This window comes from Elephas maximus, chromosome 11 (genome assembly GCF_024166365.1).
Source record: "Elephas maximus indicus isolate mEleMax1 chromosome 11, mEleMax1 primary haplotype, whole genome shotgun sequence".
Classification (NCBI taxonomy): Eukaryota; Metazoa; Chordata; class Mammalia; order Proboscidea; family Elephantidae; genus Elephas; species Elephas maximus.
This window is the reverse complement of record NC_064829.1, coordinates 86,386,834-86,407,059: the sequence shown is the minus strand read 5'-3', so window position 1 is coordinate 86,407,059 and position 20,226 is coordinate 86,386,834. Positions and strand designations below refer to the sequence as shown.

The following is a 20,226-nucleotide window of genomic DNA, read 5'->3' as shown; positions in this document are numbered from 1 at the left end:
GTCCAACAGATCCCAATGCCCAAATCCCATTTTCTCGGTGCCTGAGATGTGAGGGAGTTACTTTAACAATACAAACATCCCACTGTTTCAGACCACATTCTTCCCTTTTGTTTTTCCTACATGCACCCTAAGTAGATAATGTCGAAGCCACCTGGCCGCTCCACCAACAGGTGCCACAGAAGCTAAGACGCAGACAGATACACTGTCACTACACTCTCACGTCAACCGGGGGCGCTGGCATGGAGGCTAAGACGCAGCCCTACTCGCTGTCACTAAACTCCCAAGTCTCAGTGAAGGGGGCCGCTGCTTTCCACATGGACACGTGTGGAGGGGGAACGCATGAAAAGCAGCGCAAAGTGCTGCTACAACAGAAAACATCTGAAGCGAAGCCATCCCCACTTGGAAAGAAAAAGTCGTGCCCGGTACTCACAGCATTCGATGGGGTTGGACGCGACCTGCAGGGACAGGGTCCGGCCGCCAGGCTGCGGGATGTGGACGCGGAAGACCAGCCTCACGCGCGTGTTCTTCCTCCCAATGTCGGTCTCCCCTTTTCGAAGCTCGATGTCAGAGTTTCTGAGCTTTAAGATCCCGGCACAGTCGATGCTGCCCAAGACAGAAGACCACATTTTCCTTTCAGTCACTGGCAGGTGCATGTAAGACCCCCCACCTCCCATGTCAGAAGAGCCCCTGGTCCCAGCTCAGGGCCCGCAGGCTAAAGCCCTGCAGCAGGCACCTCCCCATAGGAAAGTCAAAGACAAGGCACTCACCAAGGGCAGGGCTGAACCCTGCTGGTGAGGCGGGAAATGGGAGCAGCTGTGTAGAGAACTCACCCCTTAGTCACTGGACCTCTATCACCAGCCCCTCAACTCTGCCTGGGTGCCCCTACCTGGCTGGGTGGGGACGTAGTCACCACAGACAAAAACCATAGAGCTGAGAGGGGGGAGATGCAGGATGGTACAGTGCTCTGCCTCGGTGTGACAGGATGGGGGGTCCCCAGAGGAGCAGATGCTCAGATTTTGCCAGCACCCTGCTGCTCAGCTTATACCCTCCTTTCCTAGGGTTCCACGTGATTTCACTTTATTCCATGCATAAACTCAACCCAGCGAAGACCACTGTCCCTCCATTTTCCGTGAGCTAACAGAATAAAGAACAAACTTTCCACGAGTGAGACCCTGTATGCAACGGCACTGCACCAGTAGGTAACCCAGGGCAGGCATTTAAGTACAACTCAGCCATCAGCAGGGCTGATCTTGGAGGTCATTACTGGGTCATGTTGTGTGTTGTTCCCTGTGGGCTGTTCTAAGTCCATCAGGTGTGGTAAGTGCAGGGTAACTGAACTCCCAACTCGACCGCAACCCAAAGGACTATGAGTCCTCTCTAACCACCTGACACGACACCAGTTGTTGGGGAACTCTGACCACAGTGCAAACCCAAGGGTCTAGAATGAATTCAGAGGTGTGCTGAGTTTCCCAAATTTGTGAACAGCTGCGATGGAGAAAAAGCATTTCCTGCATTTTGGCTAAAAGGGTGTAACTGTTAAAATAACTTAGTGGAGAAGCACACAGTCCCACCTCCTCTCCTACCGCTCTGCCCCTGCCTGGCCCCTTGCTGTTCCATGAGCCCCAACTGACTTCGGCAACAGGGCCTCCGCACTGCAGGACCACCGCCCCGCCCCCTTGACAGCTGGCTCTGCCCCCCAGAAGGCTCCTCCCACCTCTCCCCACGCTGTCCACCTCAGCTCCCTGCTGAGATCACCACCATAATGTGACGGTTACCTCTCCTCCTTGGCTTATTTGTTCACATTGACACATTTGCCATTGGTGTCTCCCCTTCCCACCCCGCTGTCAGTGCCATGAGGACACCATGTCTGCCTTTCTTGCCATGTCCACAGCCTAGATGGTGAAGTCCCAGCACTAGACGGCACTCATTCATGGTATTAAATGACACAATGCCCACAGGCCCCATTTGGACATTACATGACTATTTATTCACTAATTCTCTTTTAAATTAACTGTAAAGTCAGATTTGACTCTGCGAGGTGGAACCCGTTGCGTAACTACGTGGTCCAGACACACTGTTCTAACTTTCTGCGTCTGTTCTTAGCCATCACTGCAGGTTGCACTGCTTACATGCAGGAATACAGAGGTGTCATTTGGTGCTCGTGTGCGTGGCTGTGTAACTGGGATACTCATTCTAAGAGGCAATATACTCAGTGCTTAAGCCCTAGGAAGAAACAATCCCGTTGTCACAAACTTCTGAAATGTTTATTTGGGTGCTAGGCTGAGGGCACCCTACACCTGGAAAGTTTAGATGTTTGGCGGGAGAGCCAGCAGAAAGCAGACGAGAGAGCAGAGCTCGCATGGCCCACTGTAGACACGGCACCAGAGGCTGTGGCCCACCACAGACACCCAGAACCCAAGAGGTGCCCAGGCTTACATTGCTCGCATGTTGTTCTCTGGCAGCAGCAGGATCTCTAGGACTTTGGTGTTGGAGAGGATAGCCTCATGGCTGGTGGTGGAGACAGTCTTCCCTGTGATCCGGTGGACCTGGTAGAAGGCGTGGGGCCTCAGCAAGCGGTCGTCTGCCGTCCCAATGAACAGCTGGAGCGTGAGCGGCTCATTTTCCAAGTAACCATGTAGCTGGCGAGAGAACAAAACACTCCCACTAAGGACCATACACATAAACTGCTGGGAATCAATTAAACTTTTATAAGCAGAGACTTTAATTCAAAAAGAAAACTTGTGACAGGTGCAAAGTGTTAGGTCTCCCCCCCCGCTCCCTGACGCCTTTTCATTTCTCTGCAATGTAATATCGGTACAATGAAAAAAAAGTGCACTCAGAAAATGTCTCATTATCCTGAAAGACCCAGGGCGCTTGGTTAGCTTTAGGCTTTGAATAGTTCTGTTGCTGTGTGTGAACACACACGTGCGCACACACACACACACACACACATGCATGAGCACACACCCAGCATCATCAGCAGCAGCACCACCCACTTTGCTGTGCCATCTTCCCCAGCAGGAAAAGCAGGTGGAAGAAGTGCCTTCTGCACTGCTGGTTTACCTGGGCTTTTGCCCTGTTCTAGGTCCACCAGCTCTATCGTGTGTAAGTAAGTGACTTGTGGTCAAGAAAACACCCTGGCATGTTTCCCTGCACACGTTGATGCTGGTCAGGGTGGTGTGTAGTAGTGCAGAAGATGGCCTTGCCTCCTAAAATCAGTAAGTGAAGACCGTAGAGGGTTTTCTGCAGTCATTCACACCCCTACAAAGTAAGCCTCTGCTGCCGATATGAAATGATCAACTTCCCTGTGGTCAGTTACACTGAGACTGAACACAGTGCACATTCAGTATTGACCAGATAACAGTATCCACATTTGCTAGACGCAGAGCCATGCACACTTCCCCCAGGATACTGGCAGCCACACTCTGCTCCGTGCTTCAGGACAGGCCTGGCCTCCTGGCTCAGCACAGGTCATGGCTTCAGATTACCTCCCTTTTGGACAAATAACCAGGGTTAAGATGTAAAAGCAGGGCCCATGAGAACTGCCGCTGCTGGTCCCGGTCTGACCCCCTCCCTTGCTACATCTCACACCGGTTTCTCCTTAAGTGACACTTCATCTTTTAAGAGATAATTTTTTTCGCTTTTACCTTTAATACTACCATTTATGATCCAAAAAACCCATTGCCATCAAGTAGATTCTGACTCATAGCAACCCTCTAGGACGGAGTATAACTGTCCCATAGGGTTTTTAAGGAGCGGCGGATAGATTCGAACCGCCAACCTTTTGGTTAGCAGTCGAATGTTCAACCACTGCGCCACCAGGGCTCCCACCATTTATGATTACTATAAGATAATTCTATTTTAAAGAAGCAAATTCTGCTAGAAGCATTTAATTCTCACAAGCTCTAGAGTGAGCCTCCTGGGTTCTGAGCCTGGCCCTGCCCCGCCTGCAGGTGACCCACCCCTGTGACCCATTACCCCTCCTCCTCGGTGGAGTGAAGAAAAGGCACACTGGCCTCCTGGCACAACTGAGGGTCACAAGAAATGCTCTGTGCAAGGGTTTAGAGCAGTGCAGGCGTACAGAACCATCCTTCTTACCACTTCCGTCATCACTTTTTCCCACGGCACTAGCTTTAAAATTGTGGACAGCAGGCAGCAACTGACACGGTGACAACTTGACAAGTCAAATTATACAACCCTCAGCTAAGTCAAAGATGTGTGAAAATGCTGCCGAAGGTGTCACATAAGCAGGGAAGCTGACATCACCCACTCAAAACCAGTGAGGCTTGCGAGCTTCAGACCTGGGTTTGGATCCTGCTCTGCCATGTCCTGTGTGGGTGCTGAGATGGGGTAAGAAGCCCTTGCAATGTGGTAGAAGGACCCGGAATAACCCTGCCCAGAAGGAACACTTGCCCTCCCCACCACACCCTGCTGGGGAGGATGGCCTGGATGATGGAGAGGTGAGGGAGGAAGATGATGGAAAGGACAATGAAGGGAGAAAGATGTTGAATAGGACTGTGGTATAATGAATGGCTTAAGATGGCCTTTCTAGCCACAGTCTTGTAACTTCCACTGAAGTGATTGTGCGGGACTATGTGATAGGGTAATTGTGGCCCACCAAAGGGATTGGTCAGTTTTGCCAACCCATCTGGCTTGAAACGAACCACCTGAGAGGTGGGAAGGAGAAGATCCTGCCACCACCAAGGAAGAACAGCCAGCAGCCAGCACATCCTTTGGGCCTGGGATCCCTGTGCTGAGAAGCTCCAGGAACCAGGAGACACAGAGTGAGAGAGCTGTAACACTGAAGGCAGCAAGAAGTGACAGCAGAGACCTGGCAGCAGGAGACGGCGCGGTGGGCTTCCCAGCCCATGGAAAGAGAAAGGTGAGTGCCTTTGGGCAGAGGCTCAGGGCCAGGTAGAGGCATGCCTGCTAGTACAGCTAGGAAGAGGCTGTCCTGATGCAAGAACTGTATCCTGAGCCTGAACTGTAACCTGTTACTTCCCTAATAAACCCCATAATCGTGAGTATTGTCTGTGAGTTCCGTGTGGCCATTGCAATGAATTACTGAACCTAACACAGAAGCAGAAAGTGCCACGGGGGGGACGGTTGATGTCAGAATTGGTAAAGACGGCAAAGAGAAGAGGCATGCGTGTCTGATGTCCACCTCATAGGACTCAGCCTTGGGTTGTTATCTTGATTCTCCCTACCCTTGTGAAGTTAGAGGAGGTCAGACGCCTCCCCCATACTGTTTTTACAGGGAAGATGAGGACAGCCATGCCTTCGTCTGTGTTCTCAACCCTCTGCTGACGTCTGCTCCTCCCCACAGGTGGCCACGCCCCAGGGCAAGGGGGCACCCTGGGCACCAGGCTGCTGCCAGGGTGATGAAGTGGTTGATGGCACACACGATGAAGCAGTCTGGAACTCAGCTTTGCCTGGTAGATGGGATTGGGCCTGAGGGCACCCCACTCTGCAGCTGGGGGCTGTGCCTGCACCCGCACCTGAACATCACAGAGACCACCAGGGGTAGATAGGCTCATGGTGACTGAGCGCAGAGCTGCCCACCAAGGGTCCCAGCCAACAGCCCCTACCTGACAAGACCACCTGATCCCAGCATTCCTGAGAAGGCACTGTTGGGGGGCTGAAGGCAGGGCCTGGGGTGGGCGAGATGAGTAGGGAAGGGATGAGGGGTGGGATACTAGGAGGTGGACTTGTGGGGACAGGTCTTAGAAACACAAAGTAAGACACCCAGGTGAGAAGGCCGAGAAACCTCTGGGAGCACAGCTGTGATGAAGGAATGGCGCTGAATGACTGAGGTGGGGTCGGAGGAGAAACAAAGATCTAGTGGTGCAAATACACACAGCCAGTCTCCAGAGGAGACAGGAAATGGATGACACCAGGAGGAGGGAAGGAACAGACTGACCCCAGGCCTCAGCATCCACTGAACACTTGACTTTTGGGCACAATTCCAGCTCAGAATCTCAAACTTTGACTTTAATATGCCATTTTGAAGGAAAAGAAGCCCCAGGAACCAAAAGCTGGTGCCCCATGCTGCCTGGTGCTGCGGGGTGTGGCATGGGGAGATGGGTGCTGACAGGCTCAAAGGCAGCCCCCAGCCCTCTGCAGACCCACCAGCCCGGGATCTGAATCAGGGCATGCAGGGCACCTTTTTAGGTGAAGCATCGTGGCTTCATTAACTCAGGACCTCCAGTGTGGCCAAGATGAAAGGCGGCTGCAGGGAGCTTGCTTCAAATGCATGTGGCCTGACCCTGGGTCCAATTATGAGCCTGCCGCTGGGGAGCAAGGAAATGGGCTGTGTTGAATCACAGATGCACTAATTTGCTGCCTCAATAAGCAGGTCACGTTTCCATGACTTTGAGGGGTTTGAAGAAAGGTATGTTTCCTGGAAGGAGGCCTGTGGCACAATGATTAAGCACTTGGCTGCTAACCTAAAGGTCAGTGGTTCGAACCCACCAGCCACTCCACAGGAGAAAAGATGCAGTGATCTGCTCCAGTAAAGATGACACCCTAGAAAATCCTAATAGGACAGTTCCACTCTGTCACATGGGGTTGCTACGAACTGGAATAGACTTGATGCCAACCAACAACAACGACATTTCCTGGAGGGGTTTCAGGCCTCCATGTTGGAAGGGACGCAGGCTACCCTCCCCATGAGCAAAAGCCTACCTGTGCTCCACTTAAAAGTGGATTATGGAGGAACCAGCCTTCTTGCTTTGAGTCGGTGTCCAAGGGTTGACAGCAGCCCCATCAATTTGACGAGGAGGTGGACAAAATAGGGAGCTCCTGGGTGGTACAGACAGTTAATGTGCTCAGCTGCTAACTGAGAAGTTTGAGTTCACCCAGAGATTCCTTGGAAGAAAAGCCTGGTGATCTACTTCCAAAAAGATCAGCCACTGAAAACCCTATGGAGCATAGCTCTACTCTGACACGTGGGGCTACCATGAGCTGGAATCCATAGCAACTGGTATTTTTGCAAACAAAACAATCGAACCCCTTACAAGCCCAGGGGCTGATTCTGCAATAGGCTGTTTTGCTCAGAGACTTGTCTGGAGCGAACATTTCTGTTTCTTCCTATCTAACAATTTCATCTGCCACATGGGGAGGTTTTTCTGAGCGCATCAACAGCTTCCTCCCCAAATGGCCTGGCGACCGTCATGAGATTCTACAACAGTAACATCGCAGACGTCACATCTAAGGCCAGAGAGAGGGGCGTCAGTCTACACGACCCTATTGAGCAGAGCATCGCTGCTGCTGCTTAAAATGTGGCACGCCAGCAGTGAGCCGCTAATCAGACCTGTGCTGGTGAGAGACCAAGTGGTCTGACTTCTTTTAACAAGAGATGGAGGAGATGCGGGTACACGCGGAGTCCTCAAAAGGGAATCCCGTAATCACAGAGCGCGTTCACCAGAGATCCGCACATCATGAGCAAGCTCCTCCCCGACAGGAAGCTGGACTCAGGAATCACCTGGAAGCAGGCTGCAGCAGTGCTGCAGATGGCCAGAGAGGCCTCGTGCCGGCTGCCCACTTCAGTGACGCCAGATGAATAATTCACCCCCGCCCTGGTTAAGGCAAGGTTGGTCGCGATATCAGATGCCCCTGTGATGCGCCCGGCAGTCTGTGGGCGGGCACTACGTGGAGACCAGCGATTGCAGACACAAGGCTCCAATGCTGCTGCCATGTGATGAGCTCACTGCCGCTTCTGCTCGCAGGACAGGGGACGTGTGAATTTGTTGTTTCAAGTGAATTTCCACGGCCCCGAGACTCCTGCTCATGGCTAGTTTATAGGCGGCTGGAGACTACACACTTCTGGGGAGCACTCCTGCATCTCTGATTAATATTTAAAAGCCAGTGTTTGCCATGGGCTGCAGAGGGGCCAGAGGAGGCTCTGAGGCCACCTGGGTTTCTGTATGCAGACACTGGGGAGTATGTGGTGGGGTCTGCTCAGAAGTGGACTCACAGTGTGGCACGGGCAGGCCGAGGCATCGGAAACACACACGCACTCACATACACTCACGCATGCCTTCATATTCACACATTTGCACACATGCACACTCACACACACTCACGCATCATTCATTCACACATTCACATCCATACTCACACATGCACACACGTTCACACAAACACGCATTCACACTCACATCCATATATTTACATTCACGTGTGCACACACATTCACACTTTCACATCACTCATTCACACAATCTCATACATCACTCATTCACACACACAGTGCTTGCCTTCACACACTCCACACTCATGCTCTCACACACGCACTCATACTTACATATTCACACACTCTCACATGTGCACACACATTCACGCACTCTCACACACACATTCACACTCATTCACATACTCACACATGCACACATTCACACCTGTACGTTCACATATACACACTCATACTTACACATTCACATGCATGCACACATTCACACTCACATACACACGCTCACCCATACATATTCACATGCACACACACACACACAAAGTGTCCTGGAACACTGTTTCCTTATAAAGGTACGATGTCTGGCTTACAGAGGAGGTATGTGCATCAGGCGCCCTCCTGATCTTTTTCTGTCTGTAACGTGGTCTCGATGCCGAAGTTCCACCTATCTGTGGACCTGGTCATCTTCAAGTGAGTTCTTTCTACTAAAAAAACTGAGTTTCATGTGGACACACTGCCCCAGGCAGCTCGTGCCAGGAACCAGATCTGTGTTGGCCTGGGTAGGTGCTTGCGCTGATGTGGAATTTCTTGGGGAGGCTTTCTGGGATGCAGGCGGAGGAGATCACAGGCATTTCCCCCCAGTCTCCTGTTCCGTCCGCTCACTGCCTTCTGCATCGGCTGTGTGTCACAGACACCGTTGTAGAGCCTCTCTGAGTCCCGGAGCTGCTATCTAGAAGTTTGCCACATCCTGCTCCGTGCATGACACTGCTTCAATTTGGCTGCGTGAGTATTGTTTAACTCAGGTAAAAATTTTCTTCCTGTGTGGATACCTGAGTGTCTCTACCAAACAGTATTCAGTTAGGCTGGGAAAGCTGAGACTGCCTGGCCAGCCCTCGATTTTCTAGCTAGCGGGCAGGAACCCAGCCTTCTTCTGCGGTGGACTTACTAAACCGCTTTGCTCCGTGCTAGACTCCAACCAATGTTCTTATCATGGGAAATGTAATCTGAAGAGCAGGACTTGAAGAGGAGGCAAATCTTGCTACTCAGAACTCCATTTTATGACATTTGATGCTACACTATGTCATGGGGTCTTTGGCCAAACCCCCTCTCTAGTGGGCAGAGGCACTTCATGTCGTGGGGGCAGCTGCCTTTAACTGGCCACTGCGGACCACTCTAAATGACAACTTAAATTCCTGCAGGACCTGGCTGGTGGCAGCCCTCTGATGTGGTGGAGAGTGCAGAGTGTTGTGGGTAGAGCCTTATCCATTTGAAAACATGCCATGTCAGTGAAAATGGGAGTACTTCAGGTCTAACCTGGGAGGTAAACATCCATTATTTAAAACATGAAGTTCGTTTTAAGAAAAGTAATTTGAGATACTTCACGTGCTCCAGCTCATGGAATTTCTGCCTCTGGCATGTCACCATTTCTGTCAAAACAATATTCATAAAGTCACCTGTCACAACAAAGACCTCCCCTTGCTTCAACCTGAACTAAACAAACGTTTCATTCCACTGTCAGGGTCTGTGAGCCACTGGTTTTTCTACGCACAGATGTTTGTTTTTAGCTTCTCTGCTGACTTCAGCACTTATACCCATGATAATAGGTGTGTGGAGGGATGGAAGCAAATTTATTCAACGCTAAAATCCAACTCGTGCATATCTATATGTATGTAGATGGAGATATATATACACACACATACATATATATAGCCATCCAAAAGATTCTATAAAAAAGAACCCGTTAACGGATGGAAAGTTTTTACTTTTCAAACCAGTAGCTCTGAGTTTGCACACACACAAATTAAGCAAACAAAATCCTTGTGTGAGCTTCTTCCAAAACACACCCCCTACTTTTAATAATCAATTTAAAGAGAAATCATGAATCTAAGACTCAGAAGTCAAATTTGCATTTTTAAACAACATCCAAAGAAACCTTATAAGGAGGGAAAGCTCTAGTTCATAAGCCGGTTTGACTATTTTTTTAAGCGTCCTTTCCCTGCTGGGTTAACTTAGCGACCATTTGGGTGCCGTGCCTCTCCCTGTCCCTGTCCCCAGAGCAGTCTGTCATCCTGGCGATCAGCCCCAGGATGTTATGAGTGCAGCTTTATCCCTTCCTGGTTTTTTATACGTGAAGCTTGTTGTATGTGAAATTTTCCTACCTTTCTGTCCACCAAAAAAAAAAAAAAAAAAAAAAACCAAACCCAGTGCCGTCGAGTCCATTCCGACTCATAGCGACCCTACAGGACAGAGTAGAACTGGCCCATAGTGTTTCCAAGGAGCACCTGGTAGATTCGAACTGCCAACCTTTTGGTTAGCAACTGTAGCGCTTAACCACTACACCACCAGGGTTTCCTTTCTGTCCACAGAAAATTAAAAATGAGAACCACACTCAATGGGTAGTTCTGTCTAAACATTTTAAAAGCATAAGGATGAGAGGTACTGTGTCATACTCAGGGCAGGCTTAACATTTCCAAGAACTTAACTAGAAATAACTACCTTGAATTTGTTTCCTTATTCCTGTTGGCTGCTCAGACTTTGTTTCATTCACCCAATAATGATATTTTACAATAAATTTGAAACTTGTCAAAGCCTTTCATAATCATTTATTTAATTCACTCAGAAACCTCTTTGTATTTTATTTCACTCCATTGTAGTTCTAGTTAAGGTCCATAGTGGGTACAAGTCTTGACATATGGATGGAGTATGGATAGAAAAAGTCACATGTGCTTGATGAAAGTAACTCAGGAGCCTGAATCTCTCTTTCTGCCTCTGTTGGGATCTGAAGTGGGGGCAGCAGGGCATGAGACCAGGAGAGATGGTAGTGATGGGTGCAGGGGAGGGGCACTGAACTCACCGTGTCCCTTTGTTCCTGCTCTTGCTAAGTGGTGGCCCACTGCCACAGCCCACAGGAAGATTCCCTCCCCCATCTGCTCTCCAGGCCCCTTAGGGTCTAGATGTACTTTCTAATATATAAAGTCACATGGGGGTCTTGAAAGAGAAAGCCATGCTGTTCAGTTCCAAACAGGGAAGTTTCAGCCAAGTAAAGAGTTGTGAGGTTTCAGCTAACTAAAAAAAAAACAGACCAGCTGCTGTCATGTTGACTCTGACTCATCACAACCCGACGTGTGCAGAGTAGAACTGTGGTTAATTTTTCAGAAGATCGCCAGGCCTTTCTTCCAAAGTGCCTCTGGGTGGACTCGAACATCCAGCCTTTCGGTTAACAGCCGAGTGTATTTCATTTGCACCACCCAGGACTCCTTAAGTGAACTAAATTTAGATAATCCCTACCACATCTTCCAACAACATCATTTATATCACATGCAAGTAAAATTTTGCTGAAGATCATTCAAAAGCGGCTGTAGCAGTATATTGAGAGGGAACTGGCAGAAATTCAAGCCGGATTCAGAAGAGGACGTGGAACCAGGGATATCATTGCTGATGTCAAATGGATCTTGGCTAAAAGCAGAGAATACCAGAAAGATGTTTACCTGTGTTTTACTGACTATGGAAAGGCATTCGACTGTGTGGATCATTACAAATTGTGTATAACATTGCTAAGAATGCAAGTTTAAGATGTCACCTTGAAGACTAAGGTGCGCCTGACCCAAGCAATGGTGCTTTCAATTGCATCATATGCACGTGAAAGCTGGACAATGAATAAGAAGACTGAAGAAGAACTGGCACTTTTGAATTAATGGTGTTGGTGAAGAATACTGAACATACCATGTACTGCTAAAAGAAGGAACAAATCGGTGTTGGAAGAAGTACAATTAGAATGCTCCTTAGAAGCAAGGATGGCGAGAGTATGTCTCACATACTTTGGACATGTTGTCAGGAGGGATCAGTCCCTGGAGAAGGACATCATGCTTGGTAAAGTAGAGGGTCAGCTGAAAAGAGGAAGACCCTCAGTGAGATGGACTGACACAGCGGCTGCAACAGTGGGCTTAAGCATAACAACTATTGCGAGGATGGAGCAAGGCTAGGCAGTGTTTTGTTCTGTTGCATGCAGGGTTGCCATGAGTCGGAACCAACTCAATGGCACCTAACAACAACGACAACCACATCTTCATCCAGGACCCTGCTTGTTGCTATCGACAGCTTTGCACACATAAGCAGCCGCTGTCAATGCCCTCCCTCTCAGGATCTACAGAGCCCACATCTCAAGTTCTAAGTGGTTGATTTTATGCAAAGGGCATTCTTATTCCAGCTGCCTGGTGACGACGCCGGGGATGGGGGGGTAGGGTCGGCTGTGGAACTCACGGAGCTGGCAGGGAAGCCAGGTTCCCAGGGTGCCCACACCTGCGCTCCCCACCTCTGTGAGGCCTCTGGCCCTCACTAACGCTGAGTGGATGACATATGGACAATGAGCAAAGGCAGGATCGCCAGGAACACCAAGCTCAGCAGCAGAGGTCAGATAAAGGGCAGCGTGGGTTAGGGCATGACCACAGCCTGTTCTTGGTCCGAAATCAACGGCAAGTCCACTAACATGGCAAAATAAAAAGACATCGCAGCCCACGTCACCGCATGCCTGTGAACTGATAAACACGTCCTAATTCCAAAGGAAGGGTTCTTTTTAAGTCAAGTAGGTTTGTTTCCATGGTATTCACCTCTGCTTTGTCTTCGAAGACTGTCACTTTTTTAGGGGCTGACCCTGGCACCTCTCCCCCATAGGGGCTGCCAGGCACCATCCTTTGGATAAAGACCATTTAAATACAAGGCACCCAGTGAAGAGAGGCAGTGGTGGATCATTGGTAAAATATCCACCTTCCATGCAGGAGACTCAGGTTCGTGTTCTGGCCAACGCACCTCATGCATAGCCACTACCTGTCTGTTAATAGAGGCTTGTGAGTTGCTATGATGTTGAACAGATTTCAGCAGAGCTTCCAGTCTAAAACAGACTAGTAAGAAAGGCCTGGTGATCTACTTCTGAAAACCAATCAATAAAAACCCCATGAGTTGGTTTCAGGGGACATCTAAGTCAATTGGCATAATGAAATCTATTAAGAAAACATTCTGTATCCCACTTTGGAGAGTGGCATCTGGGGTCTTAAACGTTAGCAAGTGGCCATCTAAGATGCATCAATTGGTGTCAACCCACCTGCACCAAAGGAGAATGAAGAACACTAAGGACACAAGGTAATTATGAGCCCAAGAGACAGAAAAGGCCACATAAACCAGAGACTACATCAGCCTGAGACCAGAAGATCTAGATGGTACCTGGCTACAACTGATGAGTGCCCTGACAGGGAATACAACAGAGAACCCCTGAGGGAGCAGGAGAGCAGTGGGATGCAGACCCCAAATTCTCATAAAAAGACCAGACTTAATGGTCTGTCTGAGACTAGAAAGACCCCAGTGGTCATGGCCCCCAGCAGACCTTGTGTTGGCCTAGGACAGGAACCATTTCCAAAGCCAACTCTTCAGACAGGGATTGGACTGGACAATCGGATGGAGAGGGATGCTGCTGAGGAGTGAGCTTCTTGGATCAGGTGGACACTTGGGACTATGTTGGCATCTACTGTCTGGAGGGGAGATGAGAGGGTAGAGGGGGTTAGAAGCTGACAGAATGGACATGAAAAGAGAGAGTGGAGGGAGACAGCGGGCTGTCTCGGGGAGAGCAATTGGGAGTATGTAGCAAGGTATATACAAGTTTTTGTGTGAGAGAATGACTTGATTTGTAAACTTTCACTTAAAGCACAATAAAAATTAAAAAGACAAAACAAAACAAAAAACCCATGAGTCACAATGGTCCAATCCCTAACTGATCATGGGCATGGTGTGGGACTGGGCAGTGTTTCGTACTATTATAAATGGGATCACCATGAGTCAGGGGCCAACCTGACGGCAGCTAACAGCAACAAAAACCCAGAGAAGGAGCAGGTAGCTTCTCCTCGCAAGGCGGCTGACGGGACATGTAAATGGCAAAGGTCTGTGTGAAAGGCCTCCGGGAACAAGGCAGTGGGTAGAACTGCGCTCTCTTTATGAGGTGGTGACACACAGGCACACACCAAGTGTCTACATGTCTCTGCACACTGACGGTTGGAGGTAGTTGAACAGGCTGACTCCTCCTATACCTGAGGGGTAGGAGGGGCTGAGAAAACAGAGAAAGAAAACCCTGAGCTGGAAAATGTAACCTGAACAGCGCTCTCTGGGATTCTGCACATTTTAACTGCTTCCTATTTATCAGCGCACAGGCAAGTTCCTGTGTCTATCTCCTAAAAAGGTGTTTGCAGGGTGAGGATTCAGAGTGATGTGCTGGGAGGTGGTACTATCAGCGCACAAGTCAGAGATCCCCGCTTAGGACGCACCCACGCTGGGCCAAGCGGCGCCTTAAGGACCCCTCAGGGTAGGACCACCAGGCCGGGCCACTGCCTCAGGCTGCAGTCCCAAAGTCCCCTTCAAACTTTCCTGCTGACATGGGGCCATGATTCCCAGTGCCCACCCCCCGCCCCCCCGCAAAAGTCTTTATCCAAAGAGCAAACGGGGCAATCCTCCCAGGACCAAACCCCAAAAAACCAAACCCAGTACTGTCGAGTCGATTCCGACTCATAGCGACCCTATAGGACAGAGTAGAACTGCACCATAGAGTTTCCAAGGAGTGCCTGGCAGATTCGAACTCCCGACCCGTTGGTTAGCAGCCGTAGCACTTAACCACTACACCCCCACGGTTTCCCCTCCCAGGACAGTTCTCAAAAATGTGGACTCCAACCAGCCCTGGCATGGGGTATCATGAGATATGGTAAACGGGGAGCACCACACAGACTTGCGCAGACACACCCAGAGAAGAGAAGCCCCAGCATCCTGATAGAGAATGTTTTGCTCGAAAACACTAGCTGAGCATTTCTAATTAAAGGCATGCTGAGAAGCCCCACGATCCTGAGGAAAATAAACAACCAGGAATGGGGCACGGAGGGATCTGAAGACTCTTGTAAGCCATTTGGGCAGCTATATGAGACACACGGGACAGCCACAAGTGCAGCTCAGATGATCCTGGAAACTTCCAGAAACTTGGCGCTACCAGGGTCACCCCAAAGAGAAGTGGGAGGAAACTGGTGCTGAGGGTCCCATAACTAGTCCCCCAGTCATCAGCAGCTGGTATCTGACCCCCATCATCAGGTCTCCAGCCACCAGCCTCCGGCCCCCACTTGAGACACTCCCACCAGAGTCTACATGAGTGCTGGGCAGCCCGCTGAGTTCCTATGGGACCCGAGACAGTGCATCAGGGGTGCTGAGAGGCCACTGGTTGGGTACAAGGCTCCAACATGTCTTTGCTGGGGGGGAGGGGCCCTGTGCATGCGCCAAGGGTATGCCCTGCACACCTGGTCAGGGTGACTGCTCACCATGTGGCCCCTGGTGGGCAGGCGGGTGGGTGAGAAATTCGGGCTGACACACGGCTGGGCCTCTGTCCCTGGGAAGCATGAGGCCACGGTGATAGCCAGCACTGCCAACTCCTCGACAGGCTGCTTGGCCTCAGACCCTCTCCCAGTTCAGAAAGACCAGTGGCCAGTCTTTTGTCCCCACCCCATCGGGCTGCTTTCCTGGGTCCTCTGTGGGGCCTCTGGGGAGATCAGCTGGATAGAAGGGCCTTGCTGAAGTGGAGACAGCAGGCACATGTTATACGAACATTTCATTTGTGTCCTTGGTGAACCAGGGAGAGTCACAATCATCACCCCAAAATTCCACAGCAGGAATGGAGGCAACTCATATAAGGTTAATCCCCTGCACATGTGGGCTGGCAAGCTTGGCAGCTGGACCACCATGTCATTGGTTTGGGTCAGACCTGCGTTCAGCCCACCATGCCCCATCCCAGTGTGGTGGGTCCATAGCACCTTCCCATCAGCCAACCTCTGCTGTGTCGGGCTTGTGCCCAGCCCGCCACGCTCCATCTTTGCGTGGTGGGTCCACAGAGCCTCCCCGTAGGTAGAACCCTGCTGTGTCTTAACTTCCTGTGATGACTAGGTTGCTCACCATTAAAACATCATCCACTCTGGTGGTACAATCACTTTGGAAATCAATTTGGCACTTCCTTAAAAAGCTAGAAATAGAACTACCATATGATCCAGCAATCTCACTCCTTGGAATATATCCTAGAGAAATAAGAGCCTTTACACGAACAGATACATGCACACCCATGTTCACTGCAGCACTATTTACAATAACAAAAAGATGGAAGCAACCAGGGTGCCCATCAATGGATGAATGGATAAATAAATTATGGTATATTCACACAATGCAATACTATGCATCCATAAAGAACAGTGAGGAATCTGTGAAACATTTCATAACATGGAGGAACCCGGAAGGCATTATGCTCAGTGAAATCAGTCAGTTGCAAAAGGACAAATATTGTATGAGACCACTATTATTATAATTCAAGAAATAGTTTAAACAGAGAAGAAAATATTCTTTGATGGTTATGACAGTGGGGAGGGAGGGACGGAGGGAGAGTGGGATTCACCAATTAGATAGTAAACAACAACTAATCTGGGTGAAGGGAAAGATAACACACAATACAGAAGAGGTCAGCACAACTGGACTAAACCAAAAGCAAAGAAGTTTCCTGAATAAAATAAATGCTTCAAAGGCCAGACTAGAAGGGGCGGGGGTCTGGGGACCATGGTTTCAGGGGACATCTAGGTCAACTGGCATAATAAAATCTATTAAGAAAACATTCTGCATCACACTGTTGTGAGTGGCATCCGGGGTCTTAAACGCTAGCAAGTGGCCATCTAAGATGCATCAATTGGTCTCAATCCACCTGGAATAAAGGAGCATGAAGAACACCAAAGACACAAGGTAATTATGAGCCCAAGAGACAGAAAGGGCCACATAAACCAGAGATTACATCAGCCTGAGACCAGGTGAACTAGATGGTGCCCAGCTACAACTGATGACTGCCCTGACAGGGAACACAATAGAGAATCCCTGAAGGAGCAGGAAAGCAGTGGGATGTAGACGTCAAATTCTCATAAAAAGACCAGACTTAATGGTCTGACTAAGACTAGAAGGACCCTGGAGGTCAGGGTCCCCAGACTTTCTGTTAGCCCAAGACAGGAGCCATTCCCAAAGCCAACTCTTTAGACAGGGATTGGACTGGACTATAAGATAGAAAATGGTACTGGTGAGGAGTGAGCTTCTTGGATCAAGTAGACACATGAGACTATGTGGGCAGCTCCTGTCTGAAGGGGAGATGGGAAGGCAGAGGGGGATAGAAGCTGCTTGAATGGACAGGGAAATACAGGGTGGAAAGGAGTGTGCTGTCTCATTAGGGGGAGGGCAACTAGGAGTATATAGAAAAAAATCAAGGTGTATATAAATTTTTGTATGAGAGACTGACTTGATTTGTAAACTTTCACTTAAAGCACCAAAAAAAAAAAAAAAAAATACCCACTTTGGAATCACCACTGCACTGGCTTTAGTGAGGACTCCGGCTTTCCAGTGTGGTTGAGTCAGCCTGATGGAATGTCCCAGAGGAGAAAGGGACAGAGACATACAAGGAATCACAAGAAACATGGAGCCCAGCAGCAGTTACTGTACAACTCGCTGTAGACCCTAAAGCCACTGAGCAGCCTGTCATCGGTCCAGAGCAGTGAGATGGCTCTGAGGAACTTCTTACATGAAACTCCGCAGCTCTTGGAGGAGCATCCCGGCATAGGATAAAAAGTGAGGATAACAACAGCTCTATTTTAAATGCCGATTTCAGCACGCTGGAAAAAAGTTATTTCCTGGTTTTTCCACTCCTTAGTCTTCGGCTGTCAAATTTCTCATACAACAGACAACAATACTCGCTAAGAGTCTAAGGAGCAAAAGGTTAATCCTGAAAACCAAGGACCAGCTGGACAGCAATGGCAGCGCCAGCCCCTCCCCTCTCCCTGCTCTGCCTAGAGGCAGACCCTGGCCTAACCCTTCGGCTGTCTCCAGGCCCAGCTTCCGATGCCAGAATCGACCCATCAGTTACACCTGGCCAACTCAGTCCCAGTATCTGCCAGGCAAGGACTATGCTGGTCAATCCACAATTTGTGAGCAGACAAACAAACAAGAACACACATTCCCAACTTAAAACGTGACTGAGGAATTTACAAATAAATACAGGGACTTCGGTTGTGTTTCGTATCTCGGTCACCTATTAATTATTCACATAAGCCCAGAGTACCTGTAATGGTATAGATGCTATCGAGCAGGTTGTTTCGGCAACTTGGTAAAGAGAGCCTAATTCTTTGACCCCAGGGTCAGAGATCAGGCTACAGGCCCCAAAAGTTCCATGTGCATCTACAAGGTCATAGAAGGGTGACCCGGAGAGATGGAGAGGAGAGGCTGGGGGAGGCCCAACACGCTTCCAAACAGTTTTTCCACATGCCCGTTACTACGGCCTAGAGAAGGTTTATCCCCCTGGTGAGCATGTAAATACAGGGTCTGCGGGCAAATAGGGCAGCTATCAGGAACACAGAGAGGTAGGCAGGAGTCAGGGGCCAGTCCTGAAGCCACCTGTGGACAGAGGCAGATGAGGATGCAAGGAAAGGATGTGCTCCAGAAAAATATACAGGAAAGTGAGACGCATAGCACCACAGGGCTCTGGCAAACCACTGGCCTCTTTGAGCTGTGGCCTCTCATCTGACTAGGAGGTTGGATTAGAGTTCTCGGGGGCAGTGGTAGAATTCTACCCTTCCATGTGGGAGACCTGGGTTCAATTCCTGGCCAATGTACCTCATATGCAGCCACCACCTGTTTGTCAGTGGCACCCTGCATGTTGCTATGATGCTGAACAGGTTTCAGTGAGACTTCCAGACTAAGATGGACTGGAAGAACGGCCTGGTGATCTATTTCCAAAAATTAGCCAATGAAAATCCTATGGATCACAATGGTCGATTCACAACTGATCATGGGGATGGCACAGGACCAGGCAGCATTTTGTTCCATCGGCGAACTGGGGTCACTATGTGTTGGGACCGACTCGATGACAGCTGACAACAACATCAGGACTCTCAGGTCTCCTGGGACACAATTCTCTGTTTATTAATGAAGATACTGGACTGGGACACACCTTCCCTCCAACCTGGGAGGGGCACTGGCAGTATGAGACACACTCAACAGCCAGGAGGGGAGGGGTCTGGAGAGCACAGGCAGAGGAAACCTCTCCCAGAACGTTCCAATGAGAAGCTGCAGGAATCAGCTGGGAGCTCGGGGTCTGCCCCCGGATGACGTCCACGCTGTTGAGGGAGCAGGGAGGTCAGGAGAAGGCTAAGGCAGAGGAAGGCCGATTCTAGCACCGTGGCATGACGTTACAGAAGCCCTCATCCTTGAGCCCTATCTGCAGCCAGAGGGAGAACGGGATCTGAAAAGGTGACTGGAGACCCACTGGAAGATCACCTGCGGGGACCTGCCAGGGGACCACCTGTGGGGACCAGCAGTGTGGATCTGTGAGTCCAGGACACACAGCAAAGTGGGAGCAAGATGGGAGCTGCAGAGGCTGAAGCCCTTGTGCCACTGGCTGAGGATGAACCCACACCTCCCACCTCACTCCTGCCATGAGGGAGGTCTCAGGCCATGGCCACACAGTCCTCTTGAAACAGTCCTTCTGACAGGGGCCTCCATACAAAGTCCTCCTGACACAGTCCTCCTCACACACAGGCCTCCTCACACAGTCTTCCTGATACAGCTCTCCTAACACAGTCCTCCTCACACGAAGGCCTCCTGACACAGTCTCCTGACACAGTCCTCCTCACACACAATTCTCCCCATACAGTCCTCCTAAAACAGTCACCTGACACAGGCCTCCTGACACAGAGTCCTGACACAGGCCTCCTAATACACAGGCCTCCTGACACACAGGCCTCCTGACACAGGCCTCCTGAAACACAGGCCTCCTGACATACTCCTCCTGACACAGGCCTCCTGACACACAGGTGTTCTGACACACAGGCCTCCTGACATAGTCCTCCCGACACAGGCCTCCTGACACATAGGCCTCCTGACACAGGCCTCCTAAAACACAGGCCTCCTGACACAGTCCTCCTGACACGGGCCTCCTGACACACAGT

General features: G+C 50.0%; 1 protein-coding gene across 5 annotated transcripts in view; it reads right to left on the bottom strand.

The window, feature by feature from the left end:
* Positions 1 to 20,226, bottom strand: part of NFATC1 (nuclear factor of activated T cells 1) — a 122,438-nt gene that overhangs the window by 68,448 nt on the left and 33,764 nt on the right. For all 5 annotated transcript variants that reach the window (XM_049900240.1, XM_049900242.1, XM_049900243.1 and 2 more), the window contains exons 4-5: positions 2,437 to 2,639; positions 431 to 603 (exon numbers count right to left, since the gene is read on the bottom strand). In XM_049900240.1, coding sequence (XP_049756197.1) covers positions 431 to 603; positions 2,437 to 2,639 — 376 coding nt within the window. The remainder of the gene's footprint in view (positions 1 to 430; positions 604 to 2,436; positions 2,640 to 20,226) is intronic.